Genomic DNA, 16749 nt, shown 5'->3' on the forward strand with positions numbered 1-16749 from the left:
ACTAAGCAGATATGGCTGGCATATTTGTAATTAGGAGTGGAAACAAGACAATAGTATCACAATATTTCATCCACAATAATGGCAGGATCCAAATACCAGTGATTCTCTAATGACATGCTGAAAGACATCTTTCTATGACCATCTTTCTATGACCATCTTTCTATGACTGCAAGGAAGTCATGTATGACACAACCAGAGTGCAGTACAGTTCAGATCTCAAATGTTAGCTGTACAGGTAAGAAAATGCATCTGTGTCTGTATCAGAAAAGAGCTATTTGAGATATGGGTGCCAGTTGTTATATATCATATCGCAATATACAGTATATTATTTGTCTGACCCCTTGTTGTAATCTGGCAGGCAATAATTGGGAATAAAATACTAAATGAAAAGCCTCTATGAAAATTTCACCTCATATTTTAATTAAAGCCTTTAACCCTGAAGCCCAGGAGAAATTTAACGTTTTAACCATGAAAATGAAATACAAAGAGCAATAAAATACTGATTTATTTATTTCAGCATATAACTGTTAATCCAGCAAAACATAAGTGGTTATATATTATGCCATAATATTGTAATGTGAGATATTTTATGATTCAAATCCAAAGTTACACATGGCGAGACTTACTGCTGTTGAACTAAGTAATACAAAGACTCCTTCATGCTACTGGATTTTGCACATTTCTACATAAATGCCTTAAACTGCCCAAAAAGACAAGACTATTTAACATTGAGGATTACACTTCTTGTCCTTTTATACTTCTCTCTTTGTGTGTCTGCTCAATAGTCTTCAAGTGTCGCCTCGGACAGGATCATATATCACACCGAGGCAGAGAGGATAGAAACAAATAAAAACCTCTACCCGAGTGGTCAGCACAAAGCTCTTGGTGTTCAACTGCTGCTGTAGCCACTCACATACACAGGTCCTTTAAATCACAGCAACCACCAAAACCACTCAAAGACTTTTGCCTTGAACAAAACAACAACGCAGCAAGTAGCCCAAAGAGTCACAAACAAATAACAAATTAGAACCAAGGAAAAAGGCCAGACACAAAAGACTCAAGGTTATGTTGCACAAGTAACACAGAGTCTATGAGGATCCACGGTTATTATCGACAATGTTTTATCAATACACTTTTCTTCATAACCAACAAGCTGTCCAATTTTCCTGACTGTCTCTTTGCTCCATCCTGAAAGCAATAATCGAGTCAGTGAGATCATTGCAAAAGTCAAACCTGGGTCTGGTTTCTCCACTGCCACTATAGTGCTGAGTTCATCTCTGCTCAATCATAAATACACTGAAGATCCGGTGGCCTCTGCAGTGCAGGGCTGTCACCACTGGAGAAAGGCAGAAGCGCTGAACTGACAAACACATTCCACAGTCCTCCCCAATGCCTTTTACCAGACCTTTACTTAGCACTGGTCACTGCACAGCAGAAAAACTTCATTAAATAAACAGCTCTTACAGCTAGCATTTCAAGAAGTTGAGAACAACTCCTCCCAGGAACAAAGTATAAACTGGTTGCAATTGAAGATCATGGTATAAGCAAACCATTCAACTGAAACATGTGATTTAAGCCTCGAGGTGAAGCTGTTTGTAATTTTAGTCACTAATTTAGCCTCAACATGCAACATAAGCCACTTCCATTATAAAAGGCAAGCCAAAGCAGGTAGAATAGAGATCTTTTTTCACTGCTGAATGAGTAATATCAGCAAGGTAAACTGTGTCCACTGACCTAAGAGTCCGTGAGAAACAATGCAATCTGTCAACAATAAATGTGCTCTTCGTGAAGGTTTGTTATTTTTTTTATTGAGGTTGTGTCGTAAAGTTACTGCCTAATCTCTACGTTAACTTTCTAGGCTATAGTTTGTGATGTTGTGGTAATACTTGGCATTACATTGTATGGTACATGTGGTATGATTGTGTCATCAGTAGGTTTGTTTGTTGACTCCAATTAGGCATCGGCAAATCATCGTTTCTGAATAACCTGCCATGAGGATATGTCCAGTGCACATAATCAACATGAAATTCCAATAATAAGATGTGGTTGTGATTAATGGGAGCTGGATTCACACTATAATAGAAATGCATGCCCCTCCAGTCTTAACGTCAACAATGAAATTGAAGTCTGCATGACCACATCAGCAACAACTTTAAAATCCAATCTATACCACCCAATCATCTTGTTGAATTTTTAACTTATAGTTAAAGAAACTGGTCTCAACTAGATTTACAATCTTAAAATAAAAAGAAAAATCAGTCACATTGATATGCATGGCCCTTTGTAATAATCAACAGTTTTTCCATTTTCCAAGTGACAGCTGGCATTTTTCCTTTCCAAAAACCTCAGATTTTCATGATAATCTCACCAGAAGGGCGTAAAATATTATTCCATCCATCTCATTTTCATCCGATACTGGTTCAGAGAAAAACCAAACAAGATGGCAAATATAATTCTTTTTGCTTAATACTAGAATGACTTGGCTGACTGTGAATGAAGTCATCAGCAGGGACAATGACTAAAACATGTTTATGTTTATAGCTGTGGGAGACTACAGTTCATCTCTCTCTGAGCATTGCACTGCATCTATCTATCTATCTATCTATCTATCTATCTATCTATCTATCTATCTATCTATCTATCTATCTATCTATCTATCCTCTGACTGGGATGATGGTATTTGACAGCTAGCACAAAGCCCTTTGTTAAAGAGATTACTTTAATCTGTCTAAGGGGCGGGGAAGATTATAATATCGCTGTTTGATAGCTGCCGAGGGAGGCTTTTGTTTCCACATCTCCCGTCTTACAAATGTCTGCTCACTCCTGTAAATGAGGTCTTGCTTAAAATATACCTCAACAAAGTTCAGTCACATCTCTACCAGAGCCAGCAGTACCTAGCTGCCCATCGTTAGCTACTGTAGTCTAGATAGCTAACTAGCTGTCCAAAATTAACGGTTTACAAATTACAGTTATTGCTTTTGGGTGCGTGTGATTATTAAAAACCTAACTCCTCTCTGTCGGGATAAATTCATTACAAAGATATTACATCTAGCCTCTTTGTTGGCATTCAGTGCCGCTGTCTGTCTGGGTGGGTCTGAGCATCTTCGCCGTTATGGCTAACAAGCGGCTAGCTCGGAGCAGCCAGGCTGTGCTGGCGGCTGGGCCTCCTTCACTGGGTTCCCTCAGCGGTGGTCTGAGGGCGACCTATATAAAAGCGACTAAGTGCTAGGTGTGTCTTTTACGAGCTCGTTTCGGGGTCTCAAGTCTTTACCTGCTGATTTTTTGGGCGAAGGCGCGGCGTTCAGCCATGGCAGTGGCCGCTGATGTGCTTTAACGAAATTCCCAGGCAGGCACGCAGGAAGCAAGCAGGCTCCGGTTTCCACTCACTCACTACGGCCACAGGGAAAACGGGCAAACGGGAGAATGGAATCGTTACCGTAATGACCGTAATGATGTGCAAAAGAACACACCCAATGAAAAGCTCCTGCGCACTATATTATGGAGAATAAAGCTTACACTCCAGCAGCTGGACAACTTAATTTAAAGATTTTACATAAGATTCACCCATTTACATTGGTAAATGCATTGGTACTGAGAAATGTGGAACAGGGGGAATATGATTTTGCCTTCTTTTTGTCTGATTATTTCTTCTTGAAATCTGGACACCCTACACATTCATCCTAAAACAGCAATTCCCATACTTTGATGTCAATTTTATTTCAAACTTTTCTTTTTTTCGTGGAAGACAGGCATTCAATCCTTTGTACATAATGCAACAATAAATACAATATAAAGGATAAAGTTTAAATATTTTAACTTAATTTAACCAGATTTTTCCCACTCTCAAATTAGTAAAAGAAAATGAGCAACTAACAATTGAAAAATGACAACAACAACTATTTAATTTTCTACATAGCTGCCAAATAATTTTACTGTTAATTAACTAATCGCTGAATTGTCTAAACGTTGCTCTAGATTAAACTTTCAGTAGCAATTATATTTGTTGCGAGTGGTTTTTACATTTACTTTTTAATCTTTTTTCTCAGGTCTAACGGCTTTCCACTAGATTTGTATGCTCCATCTGCTGTATTCTGTAATATAAATATCATAGACTGTATATAAATGTATATCAGATTTCACTGCAGTAAAGACTTTATCAAACCCAACAAGAGAATACAAAATGTGTAAGCCACAAGCATGCACATTATTGTTCTTTTCTTAAACAAAGAAAGATGTTTAGTTTAAGCTTAATTTAAAAAATAAAAAAAAGAAGACATCTAAGTGTTGTCACTGTTATAGGGAGCTCATCTTTCAAGATAGGTCTGTGTACCAAACTAAATTTACAGTATTAGCATAGACAAACAAAAATTAACAGCAAGCACACACTATAGTTCCACACAAAAGTGTCAACTGATAAAATGGTAAATGGCAAATAATAAAGTAGCAAAAAGTTAATGAAATTAGCCCAATTTCAGTAACAACTGGAAAAAATCAACCTTAAAAAAACAAAGAAAACCCAAAATCAACTAATCAACATAATTGTATCACATTAATTGGTAAAATTCCTACACTGGTAAGTGTTGATTATGATCTTATGATCTTCGATGTAGCCATGATCAAAATAAAGGTAGTTATTCTTAGATGACCATCAACACTGCATTGTAATAACAGCAATGTAATGGGGAAAATTAAAAGTGATGTGATGAAGGTGCCAGAGATCTGATCTTGCTTTTTAATCGTGGTCCTGCCTTTGTACAACAAAAAGCGCTTGTTTTGCTCCAAGAAATAACCAAAGCAAGCGGGATATTCATTTAAGACGGCTTTACTTCATGGAGAAACTGTTTAAACGCCGCCCGCTCGGGCTCCTTAGATTTTCAAATCGAGCTACTGAAGACCTTGGTCCCGGAGAACACAGCGGAAACACCGCGAGATCAGCTGACTTGACTCTTCTACTTCCTCAAAGTGTAAACATTGGCGATCACAGGGCAGTGGTAAGATACAGAGCGAATCATGGGTGATAGACGGTGCGTTAGATTATCTTTATAACACAATGTGACGTTTGAACTCTTGTACGGAGCTACAAAGCGGCTGTGAGTGGAGAACAGCTGGGTCGAAGAAGCTCAGGTAACGACGTCCTCACTGCAAGCTGTCATTTCATGTAGTTTCTAATTGCGAAGTGATACTGCTACTCGCAACTCTGTGAACATTTGTGTGTGTCCACTGTGCACCAAGGTTTGTAAGCTGTGTGGGAATGGGTTCCATCCCTTGCTGGTTCAAATGGAGAATAAAGGGAGCGACGAGGTGGAAAAATTGAAGACAAAGTTCTTGTCAGTTTGGCACAATGTGAAGTACAGTAAGTAATTTGCTTGAGGCCAGCACACACACATATACACAGCCCTGCCACCCGTGCTCAGTCCCCTGTGTCCACGTTTTCTAATGCTTACATGCATCACTGCTGTGCTGTTTCGACCTGTCATTGCAATATAGTCCACAATCTTATTTTCTTATCAAAATTGAAATTTGTACAACTGAAATGCAGATATCAACAATAGCATGTACTGTGGACACAGGAGACAGCACAAATAAACATATGCACCAGAATTCAATGAGACAAGAACATACTGCTGTTGAGTCAGACCTTAAAATAGTTCCTTGTCATACTATCCACACTAGTTTTTTGTGTATTATTTCAGTTCACTAATAGTAAAGTTTCTGCTGTTTCTGTTTACCTAATGAACATAATGGCTACTACCTGCACTTTGTCTTTTTATTGTGTATCTTAGGTTGGGCTCTGAAATCAAAGACCTCGTTCAGTAGAAATTCCCCAGTGCTTCTTCTGGGAAAATGTTACCATTTTAAGGCTGAAGGTACAGTGCACACACACATACACAACAACTGCTAGCAACTGCAGTTAAAACACATACTTACATAATTATACAGTGCATGCCCTGTAATGATGTTCACATGCTTAAATATGCAAAAATTTCACCCTGCGAGATGTCACAAAGAAGCACTGTTTCAAGCTACATACAAACAAACTTCTATATCTGTCAATTTATCCTCCTCTTAACCTCAGAATAGTAACTGCCATCTGATTAAGGAAGTAAACATATAAGTCTATTATTTACCAGCACTTCATTCTGCTATTGTATTTAATGGGAGGGACCAAAATGATGTTGACCAACTGGTTTAGTCTGAGCATTAACTTGTGGCTGACCTTAACTAGGAAATCATTGTCCCTGTAGTTGTCAGACAAGCACTTTGCACAATGTTTGGAGGATCTTATACAAATATTTAAAGTTAAACACAATTTAAAGTTAATGCATGATTAACTTGAACCAGTAGATTTATCATCTCCACAGGACACAAGATGAAAAAAGTTAAGTGCAAATCCTGAGTTGATCCCATGGTCATTTGTTTGCCTCAGATGACAATAGGCTCACAGAGGCCTGCTATGAAGCCTCTGAGGAGGACTTTGTCATGGGGAACGTGGAGGCTTTCCGGAAGGATTTTGCGTCTCGAGTGTGGCTGACCTACAGGGAGGAGTTCTCTCCCTTGCCCGGCTCCACCCTGACCTCCGACTGTGGCTGGGGATGCATGCTGAGGGCTGGACAGATGATGCTGGCTCAGGCACTTACTCTGCACTTCTTGGGCAGAGGTGAGTGAAATGATGGTGCCACACTTGAGGTACACTAAAACCCCTCACAGTGGTGTAATGAGATGAATGAAAAGTGTGGACAAAAATGATGAAAGTGGAGTTTGATTGTCCTCAGTTTAAAGTCACAGCTAAGCATCCGGCAGTCAAAAGTAGTGGATAAATCTGAGGGGTGAAAATTTGATCAATGGGATAGGAGAGAATAAAAAATATATTCCTTATAGACAATTATTTTAATTTTTTAAAATTTCTTTTCAGATTCTCTAATCTCATTTCTAGTGACATTATATAGGTTTCAGCTTTCAGGGCTCTGAAAGTGATTTAAACTAAACAGGGTGACACATGGACATTATTTTATTTCACTCGCTAAAAAGGTTGGGAACCCCTGATTAAAGGTTGGAGAAGGGTGCTTTTGAATGGAAGGTCGGTGATTTGAATCCTCGGAAAAGCTGGAAAATTTTGTTTTGAAAAGGACTTTAGTATCTCAAACCTCTTATTTAACAGCCACTGTTGAAGAGCAGAAGATATTTGGACACCGCTTGTACCCTGTAGCTCCCAGGTGTTCATCTTTGGAACTACTGTATATGAATGTGGAGACGGACTATAATCATACAGACGAGACAGACGATAATCATCAGAAAAAGTCTTCATTATATAATACAGAACTAAATGGATTAAGTGGGTGAAGTCAAATACTATAGGTCATTTTGAAATGCACTGTGAATGTATCTTAAATTAAGTTTCTTCATTCCACTTTAGTTCAGTTTCTTTTTTTCTAAGCAGGAAGACAGACTTATTGCCACTTTGAGAGTTTCCTCATTCTCAACTTTAAACAGAAAGTTTAATTTAGTAGATGCGAGCCATTCAAGATGAGTGAATTCCTCACATCTTTGTGAGATCTATTGTCTGTGAAGTGTCCTAGACTTTATGGCTCCACATAATGAGATGACAGTACCGGTTTAATGCAGTCATTTAGAAAACAATATTTAAAACTTGTTCTTCTGTCAAATCTAAAATATGTCACTGATGAAATATTTCTCTATAAAGTGACTAATTGCCACTTAAGGATATTTATTGATCAATTTCACTTTGATTCACTTTGGATCAAGGTCATTTTGTTAATGACTTAGACTCTACTCTGGTCCATTTTATAGCCTGGGCCACTCCCATTCTCTCCGCCTTTGGCTCCCACCCTGTTTGTAAGGCTAAGGCACCGTTAAAGTGAAATACAGGGACACTCAAACCTGTAATTGAACAGAAACACATATCCTGTCATAGAAGCACACAAGGTTCTGTCTGTTTAAGGCAAAAACCTTTCAATTTCAAGTTCTGAAAGACTTTTTGTTCTTAGTGGATATGGGCTAAATGGAACTTTAATGTGTTGAATGATCAGGACCAGAGAGCCTCATAGATACTGGTCAAGTAGGTGTCTTTCGTTATTCTCCATTGCTGTTATCAGGTTTGGGAGACCTATAGACTGTTCTTCTTCTACAAGTAAGACTTTGGTTCTTTGTATAATTTGTTTATTTATTTTCTGTGTTGTCATGTCACACTAGAAGTATGGAGTTTTATCATAACTGTTTTTGAGAGGGTGGCAGCAAATGGGGATTAATATTATTCATCTCAAAGTGATAGGAAACTGTTGTCTGTGATTTCTTGCCTGATGCCTTCATCAACCAGCGTAAATGGTTCAGGATTTTGCCAAGAAGCAGTCAAATAGTCATATTAAAATTGTGTCCACAGAAAGATGAGGATATTAATCTTTCCATGTATCATCAGTCGTTTAAGAAATACGGTCATAAGCCTACTAACATGGTTCCAATAGGTGATTTTAAAATATCACTTTGTTTTTGCTCTCTAATGTTGATTGTAGCTGATGTATTACACATGATCTTTTTCCTCCACAGACTGGACCTGGTCGGAAGCACTGACACTCCAGGCTTTAGACACAGAGACGTGGACAACCACTGCAGCCAAACGTCTGGTTGCTTCCCTGGAGTCTTCTATGCAAGGTTCTCACAAGCCCCCTGATCCTGGATTACCACCCATGCCTCAAGCCCAGACCCCAAGATCTGCAGAGGAGGCAGATGCGCATTTGAAAGAGATGTACCACCGCACACTGGTATCCTGGTTTGGGGACAGCCCCTCGGCTCAGTTGGGACTCCACAGGCTGGTCCGCTTAGGCCTGACGATGGGGAGACAGGCAGGAGACTGGTATGGACCTGCTGTGGTGGCACACATTCTAAGGTAGGACACATTCTCTCAGTGACCTGAGAATAATTACACTTGTTGAAATCTTGCATATGACTCACATTCACCCTATTTCTGTCTTTAAGCACATAATGATTAAATATTGCTTAGAGAACAACTAATTATTCATTTTTGTTATTGATGAATATACAGATGAGGGTTTGTTTGGTCATTCAATCTATCATTCAATCAATCTATTATTTAGTATGTATACAAAATGTAAAATGTGGTATCTTTACATAATAAATTACTTAAATATTTCAATCAAAATTCTGGGGCATGGATAGGTAGTATCTAAGTGAAGAGGAAGTCTGTGGCAAAACATTGGATTCAAATATATTATACATATATATATATTGCTGCAAGACTTCAGTTTTTTGTAACTGTTACATATTTCCTTGTAACTGTAACTGTGCATAGGTGACGTGGTTGTTGTTGAATTATTGCACCTGCTACAAAGCCTGGGGATGGCTATTATATTATACATGTTTGCAGTATAATAAATGAACAAAAAATAAACAATATAAACAGCATGCAGATGAATAAATATAATGCAGTTGAGCGAGTGACGACACTCCCTGCCACTCAGTAACATGTGCATCCATGACTTGGTGATTATTTGAGAAGATGCTCTTGAATTTCATGCCCTTAACTTATTCAAATATACTGTGGTAAAAATATCTTTGAATAGATGCACTAATCCGATACCAGTTAACTAATTTTTACATCAGTAATATCAGTGTTTATAAGTTCACAATGACATATGAAGCCCTGATCTTTAAGTAGCCTAAGCTCCAGATATAAACCTCCCTCCCTCGCCCCTTTTCTCTCTCTTTACTCTATCCTCCTCACTCGTTTCTCCCTCTCTCTTAGGAAAGCTGTCGAGGAGGCGATGGACCCTGGCTTGGCGGGTATAACTGCCTATGTCTCCCAGGACTGTACAGGTATGAAAGATGAGCCTGTTGATGATAAAACAGGATGCTGGGCACAACACAACTGACCCTTCTTTTTCCACTCACTCTCTGCTGCTGCTGGGGGAATGTGGAGCTGCAAAGAGTGGTGACATGAGTTTAACTGTGTCCGTTCCAAATCTATGACCACCCACTCCAACCTCTTCTTAACCCCGCTGACCTGTGTTTTGATTCATGTTTGTCCTCTCAAATGCCAGAGCAGAGGATAGCTGGAGTGAGTAGATAGTCTTGGTGTATTGTTAAGAGTTTGATATTTGACTTTAACTTGTGCACCATACATACATAATGTGCATAATGGAGTTTAGTACTGAAATGATTACTTGATTAATAAAATCTCAATTAAAACAGAAAACTAAATTAATTGTCAGAAATTTTGACAATCAATTATGAACTGTTAAAGTCACTTATCATTAGTCTTTTATTTTTATGCTTTTCTCTGTTTTATATGAATGTTGATTTAATCTCTTTGAGTTTTGGACAGTTGGTCAGACAAAACAAGTGATATAGAAACATTATCTTGGGCTCTGCCCTAATGGACTGTGCATATACCCTATTTATGGAAATGTAACTGTCATTCAAAAAGAGTAAAAATAGAATCAAACTATTTTTCAGAGGGATTGATTGAAGCAAAAAGACACACATGACAAACATAAGAAAGACACCTGTGATTATGTAACGAGAGAGATGAAGTGTTTTGTTGTTCATTTTAAGACATACAGTGAAATATTTCAAAATTAAATGACATTTATGAGAAATATAATAAACTCTTACCACCATATGATTATAATATAATAATTTTGCAGATGATTATGAGAAAGAAGAACTTTGAATCTCATAGACAAAAACATAATCATGAAGACATGATGCTCATATTAAAAAACTGGAATGCTACAGAAAATCTGTACTGATTGAATGAGAGTCTGATGAACAGACAGAACAGCTGATAGACAAAATGACTTCCACCTGACCTTTGTGTTATTGATCCTCCATAGTGTACAGTGCTGATGTCATTGATAGCCACAGGGCACCAACAGCAGGGCAGGCCTCTGCTGAGAGATCAGATGCCCCTCCTTCGCCTCAGAACAACCAACCAGCGTCTGCCTCCACCCTGCCAGACAGCCGAGCCGTCATCATCCTCATCCCTGTGAGGCTGGGAGGGGAGAAGACAAACCCTGACTATTTTGACTTTGCGAAGGTGAGGCATACATGAAGGTTAGGGTAGTTTTCAGAACTCTGTTTTAGTGAAATAAATTTAGATTTTATGTTTGATGGCAGGGTTTTACATGCACACTCACATATTTAAGAACAAAGGCAGTTAGCGGCTTCACAGGAGTAAAGAGTAATTATATTCTCAGATTGGGAATGATTATTGCGGTGAACGTTGAGCTTAAAATATCTGTTTTAGAGTCTGCACTGAAGTGCAGAATGTAGGACACAAAAATTGCAAGATTTAGGTGTTGAGTCAGTATGTTTGTTTCTCTGTCCTTCTCTGTTCATTTAGAGCATACTGAGTCTGGAGTACTGCATAGGCATCATCGGAGGGAAGCCCAAACAGGCTTGCTACTTTGTAGGATTTCAAGGTTAGTGTTAGCTTAATGGAAAAAAGAGAAAGACACACAGACAGGGGTTGGCGTGAATAGCAGATTATTTTGCATAATATACCCTTCTTATGTGAAGAGACAAAGTAAGTTAATGTATTCCTGTTTGCATGAGGAAAACGGAGAGGAGTGGAGATGGAAGCGAGTGAAGCAGGGCTTACTTTATTCTCTCTGACCCATCAAAGCCTCACCCATTTATCACAAGTAAACCTCCCAAGTTGTAAGCTGTAATTGATTTCCATAGGAGGCATGCATTAAATTTCATCTGGCCCCAAAGTGAGCCACTCTTCATCACCTTCAGGAGCCAGGAGGAACCTTCAGTTGTACATCTTGGCAGTCAATATTTACGCATTTACATTTTACCAATTTGAAATACAGTGGTGGATGATATCTAAATGACAAGCAATACATTCTCCCTGCCAAGGCTCAGCTCAGCGCTGCATTTATCATATGCAAATGGTCGAATATAATTGCGTGTTTGTAAAAGTAATTCCCCCACACAAAAATTAAATGACAACCTCTTTTTTGTGGGTGTAAAGAATGTGCTTGTACAAACGCATTTGATTATGCAGAATTTAATCCACCCTGGTGGATATTAAAAAGCAACAACCTTCTGGGAGGCATATTTGACGCACACAAGCCTAACAGTAGACCGAGCGGGTGACTTTGAGCTGCTCTGCATAGAAATTGGAGAGAAGTGCATTTTTGTAATAATCCGATGTTTTTGAATAACTTGTCTTTTGTTTTGTCCTTGCAGATGACAGCTTGATTTACATGGACCCTCATTACTGTCAGTCTTTTGTGGATGTCAGCACCAGCGATTTCCCTCTCCAGGTAATGTGAAATTACACAGACGAGCTGACTGGGGTCCCAGTAATGTGAATTTAATAGTTTCTGTTAGTACTTAAGGGTATGAATCTTAAAGCAGCCCTCGGCCCAATTACAGAGTCCCTATCTGCTGATTTATTTGCTGCTCAGATGTGTGAAGCTGCCACTTAAGAGAAATATGGCAAATACAGGATCAGGTACTGTGAGCCTGAATATTTCAGGACCCATACATAAAAATCAGCTCACAGCACAGTATGGCAACTTTGTTTTATGCTTTTGCATGCCGTGGTATACAATGTGACACACACCAGAGTTGTAAATTTATGGATGCTGTGACAGCAGATAAATAAGATTTCATTCATCAAATGATGCAGAATACAGCTTATTTTGTGTTGACGCTGCCATGGAGTGTATGTATGCCCCGCAGTTACCTGCCCCTTCAGCTTGATGAATACTTTCAGATGTATCTTGTCTCTTTTTGTCTAGTCGTATCATTGCCCCTCACCAAAGAAGATGCCTTTCAGCAAGATGGACCCAAGCTGCACCATAGGTTTCTACTCTAGAAGTATCCAGGACTATGAGAGAATCAGCCAAGAGCTGTCTAAGGTGAGGAATGCTGCGAAAACACAGGATGCCTTAAATATCACTCCAAAATGTCATTATTTTATTAGTCATTTCACAAATAGTATAATCATAATTTAAATAGTACTGTATATTAATTCTGTTTTGTGTACTGGCAAATGTTTGTGTCAGTATAACAGATGTTGACCAGTAGGTGGCAGCATTTAGCCATGAATCTAACTCACTTCTTTCCTGCTTACTTACCAGTTGCAGATTGGGTAGATGTTGTAAACCAGTACTCCCTCCTTAAACATATCATGCGTCCGCTTAGAGGACTCTATTTCTATAGTTGCAGCCCGAGAGAGAATATGCTTGTTGTTATGTTAAGTGTTGAATTGATTCAACATAAATTGCTGTGTAATGTACAGTGTGGTGTAACCCTAGCGCTCCCCTGAAACACAGGTCTGTTGTCGTTCCAGGTGCTGCAGCCGTCAGCGAAGGAGAAATACCCAGCGTTCACTTTCGTGCAAGGTCATGGCAGAGATTACGACCTGTCGGCAGGCCTGACCCCAGAGAAGAGAGAATGGCCCTTCATCCGTGACCCAAGGAGGACGGTGACCACCGCTGGGGACTTTGTGCTGCTTTAACAGCACTGTTTAAAAAACTACTGACAGGGAACTTCCTATTTTTTAAGATTCAAACTGCTCAGTATATGGATCCTCGTGTCTGACACGGTTGTGACATTGAAGGTTGTTGAACTCTTTCAAACTACAATAATTCAGTCTATATGTCCTGGAAACTTTGTTGCTGAGCAATTTTAGACAAAACTGCTGTTGGACTTGTATTTGTTGCCGGGCAATGTTAGCGTTAGCGGAATCATTTGTCAGGAAGCCTTGGGAAAGTTCTTGGTGCTCTGCTGAATTTAATGACCTAACAATTTTATATACCCATGTACAACATTTAGAGCAACACTATTCATTTGCCAAGATTATTTGAATTTCTATGGACATCTTACGACAAGATGTTGACGGTGACTTTATCAACACACCAGATTTTGTGAGATTTAGTGAAGGATTGTTTTGCACATTACATAATATTGAACTATCAAAGGGGTTTGAGTAGGTTCAGTTCAGCACTCCCACATTGACGTGCTTTGTGAATTCAAGGCTAACAATGTCATAGAGCAGTAGTAACTATGACTAAACGCAGTGTTGGTCCACTTTAAAAGGTTTTAAAGGACTACACCTGTAGTATTTAGATAATGTTTCTGTGTGGTTAGCAGTGGCCTAACGGAAGTGTGTTAAAAGCCTTAAATGATATAGGCCACGGGCTCTCTGAAAATAGGCGAAGCTACCTAACTTTTACAAACTTCTCTGCTAAAAACATTTCATCAAGAGACAAATTCTTCAACTCTCTGAGACACCTCAGCAACACAAGTACATGCTCTGAGGGAAATTTTCTTTTTTCATTCACACTAAAGCTCATGTCTTTCTCTTAGCAATAATATATGATGGTGTTGTGTGATGATATGATTGTTTGCTTGTCTTAGTGTTTTTGAGTGGTATTAATTTTGACTATGTTATGCATCGTAGTGAAAGTGACCAGCGGTATCAGGATAATGGTGTTTTGTTATACACCTCACTAAGCACCATGTGTTATTAATTACCCTTTACATAAGGATACTTTGGATGTAATAGTATGTACTGTATGTACATTACTGGTCAAAAGTTTTAGAACACCCCTATTTTTATAGTTTTTATCGAAATTTCAGGCCTTTTTCAGGCATCACATAATCACTTAACTTACAGAGCCTCTGCAGAAAAGGAAGTAAATTAAGCCATGAAAGTTGATGCAAACAATTCCTACATGTCCAAACTTTTGTTGATTACTGACAAACTCTGTGTCTGTACAAAGGCAGTGTTGGAACAAACTGTTATTTCACCTGCTGAAGTAGTATTTGGGCATTAATGCACTGCAGGAAGTAGAACTGTCCATCATAATATCGAGAAAAAAGGCGAGTAAGGTTGGTCAGGGTTTTATCCTACAGCAACGTAATGACCCAAAACATTAGAAGAAAAGAACTACACGGTGGCTTCACATGATGGAAGAGCAGCACAGTCTCTAAAACTGGACAGAAGGTGATGCAGTTGCAGGAACTTCTGCTGCAGTGTTGACAAACTTTTTGGTCTATATTTGATTTTCATTGTAGAAAGAACACCACAAGTGTGTTCGGCTGAAAGATTTGTCAAAAATTTTGATTAAATTTAGTTGAACAAGAAGATTCCTTGTTGTTTTTAAAAGAAAATCTCCAATAGTTTATTTGTTCTATGCTTTAATTTAAGAAACAGTGAGACATTGAATTATGTAAATATTACATATATAAACAGCTGGAAAAATTAAGGTGTTCTTAAACTTTTGACCAGTAGTGTATACCTTATATGTAACACACATTTAAACAGCAGCTGAGGTCAAATAATTAGAAAAGCACTCCAATTCAGGGAATTGATATTGAATTGCAGTATAGAGAAATACTATATCAACTGTCCAATCATAATTATTATTTGTTATTATTATATGTTGTGTACAATTAACAATTTTGGCCAATTATTTCAAAGAATGAAGGATGGTTATTCATACAAGAGATTTTCTAACATCTAATTTTTCTTAAGATATTTAATTTTTCCCATTTTATTCCGCAGCCGTGAGTGACTAAATGATGTGTTTTTTTTACGAAACACTTTTATGATAACTATACGTTAACAAACTAGAAGTGAAGAAGCACACTAGAATACAAGTTAGGCTACAAACCTCAAGCACTTTGATTCATCACTTCAAAAACACTGAAGTATTGTAAGTACTGTTGAATATTATTCTTTCACTTTCTTTCATCGAAACACCTGCATGTCTGTTTTTTTAAGTTAACTTACAAAATTAATCTTGTTTTTTTTACACTGCTGGAAGGAAACGCTGAATAAAGTAAAAATGTTTGACTTTCTCAGTCGGCATTCTTCTTTTGGGTCCACTCAAAGAATCTGAAGTGAATCTGGTAGAGTAAAAAAAAAAAAAAATAGTTTGCTTCATTTTCTGTGCTAGATACAAACCTCAGTGGCGTGCTGAAATGTATTCAGTTCCTTTCTCTCCCAGTCAAATGTAGTAGATTAAAACTAATCGTACGTGCTAACCATCTCTACAGCCCATTAACCAGGGACCGGAAAAAATGTGACCCAGTGACACTGGCAGCAATTGTGTTCCTCTGTGAGGAAAAGAAAATATCCTTGTGTGCAAAGCTCTGTTACCATGGATAATCTGTCTGTTGCCCCCTTAGTTTGAGCTATGCTGGACTGTTTTCCTGTACAATACAAATTCTTGTATTATGATGAGCTGTGCTTTTTAAAGGAGGGAACTGTCCCTTCTGTGGGGAGCCAGGGCAAAGGTGAGGATGGATGGATAGAGAGGAAGAAGAATCCCTCATCTGTTCTCTTCTCTACCATGGAAAAGCAATGGCAAAGCGCATAAAGGCATCATTTAGATCCCCTGTCTGATCTGTGTGTTCGTCCATGTTTTTTTTGTTTTTTTTTAGTGGACGGCTGACCGGCTGTGTGGACAAAGCAGGAACATCAAGTATGCAGGAGTAAAGGACCGGCAACATTCTTCAGCTTTGGAAGATGGAAAGGGAGAGGAAGGGTTGAATGGACAGGAGGGAGGTGAAGGGAGGGGGTAGGACATTTGGGGATTTTTGTCAGAAACATGAAAGAGCATTTGTGCTGGGGGGCACAGAGTGCTCTGAGGGTTGACTGTGTTCTCCATGTATTTACAGGGCATGTATGAATTTTTGATTAATGAGTCTCAGGCTCAGGGGAAATGCAATAAGCAAGTGGCGGCTTTA

General features: G+C 38.6%; 2 protein-coding genes across 17 annotated transcripts in view; one reads left to right on the forward strand and one right to left on the reverse strand.

The window, feature by feature from the left end:
• The window catches only part of dock7 (dedicator of cytokinesis 7), a 46424-nt gene extending 43030 nt beyond the window's left edge, over positions 1-3394 (reverse strand). For all 16 annotated transcript variants that reach the window (XM_023394568.2, XM_023394567.2, XM_087170481.1 and 13 more), the window contains exon 1: positions 3272-3394. In XM_023394568.2, coding sequence (XP_023250336.1) covers positions 3272-3309 — 38 coding nt within the window. In that variant the 5' untranslated portion in view covers positions 3310-3394. The remainder of the gene's footprint in view (positions 1-3271) is intronic.
• A 1547-nt stretch (positions 3395-4941) lies between these two features.
• atg4c (autophagy related 4C, cysteine peptidase) lies at positions 4942-15858 on the forward strand. Its single transcript, XM_023394617.2, has 11 exons — positions 4942-5124; positions 5233-5353; positions 5784-5867; positions 6428-6658; positions 8563-8902; positions 9779-9849; positions 10869-11071; positions 11378-11456; positions 12232-12308; positions 12789-12908; positions 13343-15858. The coding sequence occupies exons 2-11, from the start codon at positions 5278-5280 to the stop codon at positions 13508-13510; spliced, it is 1449 nt and encodes a 482-aa protein (XP_023250385.1). The 5' UTR covers positions 4942-5124; positions 5233-5277; the 3' UTR covers positions 13511-15858.
• The last annotated feature ends 891 nt before the right edge of the window (positions 15859-16749 follow it).

This window comes from Seriola lalandi, unplaced genomic scaffold (assembly GCF_002814215.2).
Source record: "Seriola lalandi dorsalis isolate HSWRI2012SDOR001 ecotype SW California unplaced genomic scaffold, Sedor1 jcf7180002054949, whole genome shotgun sequence".
In the NCBI taxonomy this organism is placed as follows: domain Eukaryota; kingdom Metazoa; phylum Chordata; class Actinopteri; order Carangiformes; family Carangidae; genus Seriola; species Seriola lalandi.

Coding starts and splice junctions, on each gene's coding strand:
- atg4c (XM_023394617.2), top strand. CDS start 5,278: ATGGAGAATAAAGGGAGCGACGAGGTGGAAAAATTGAAGACAAAGTTC. Junction 5,354..5,783: donor TTGGCACAATGTGAAGTACA/GTAAGTAATTTG, acceptor TGTGTATCTTAG/GTTGGGCTCTGAAATCAAAG. Junction 11,457..12,231: donor CTACTTTGTAGGATTTCAAG/GTTAGTGTTAGC, acceptor TTGTCCTTGCAG/ATGACAGCTTGATTTACATG.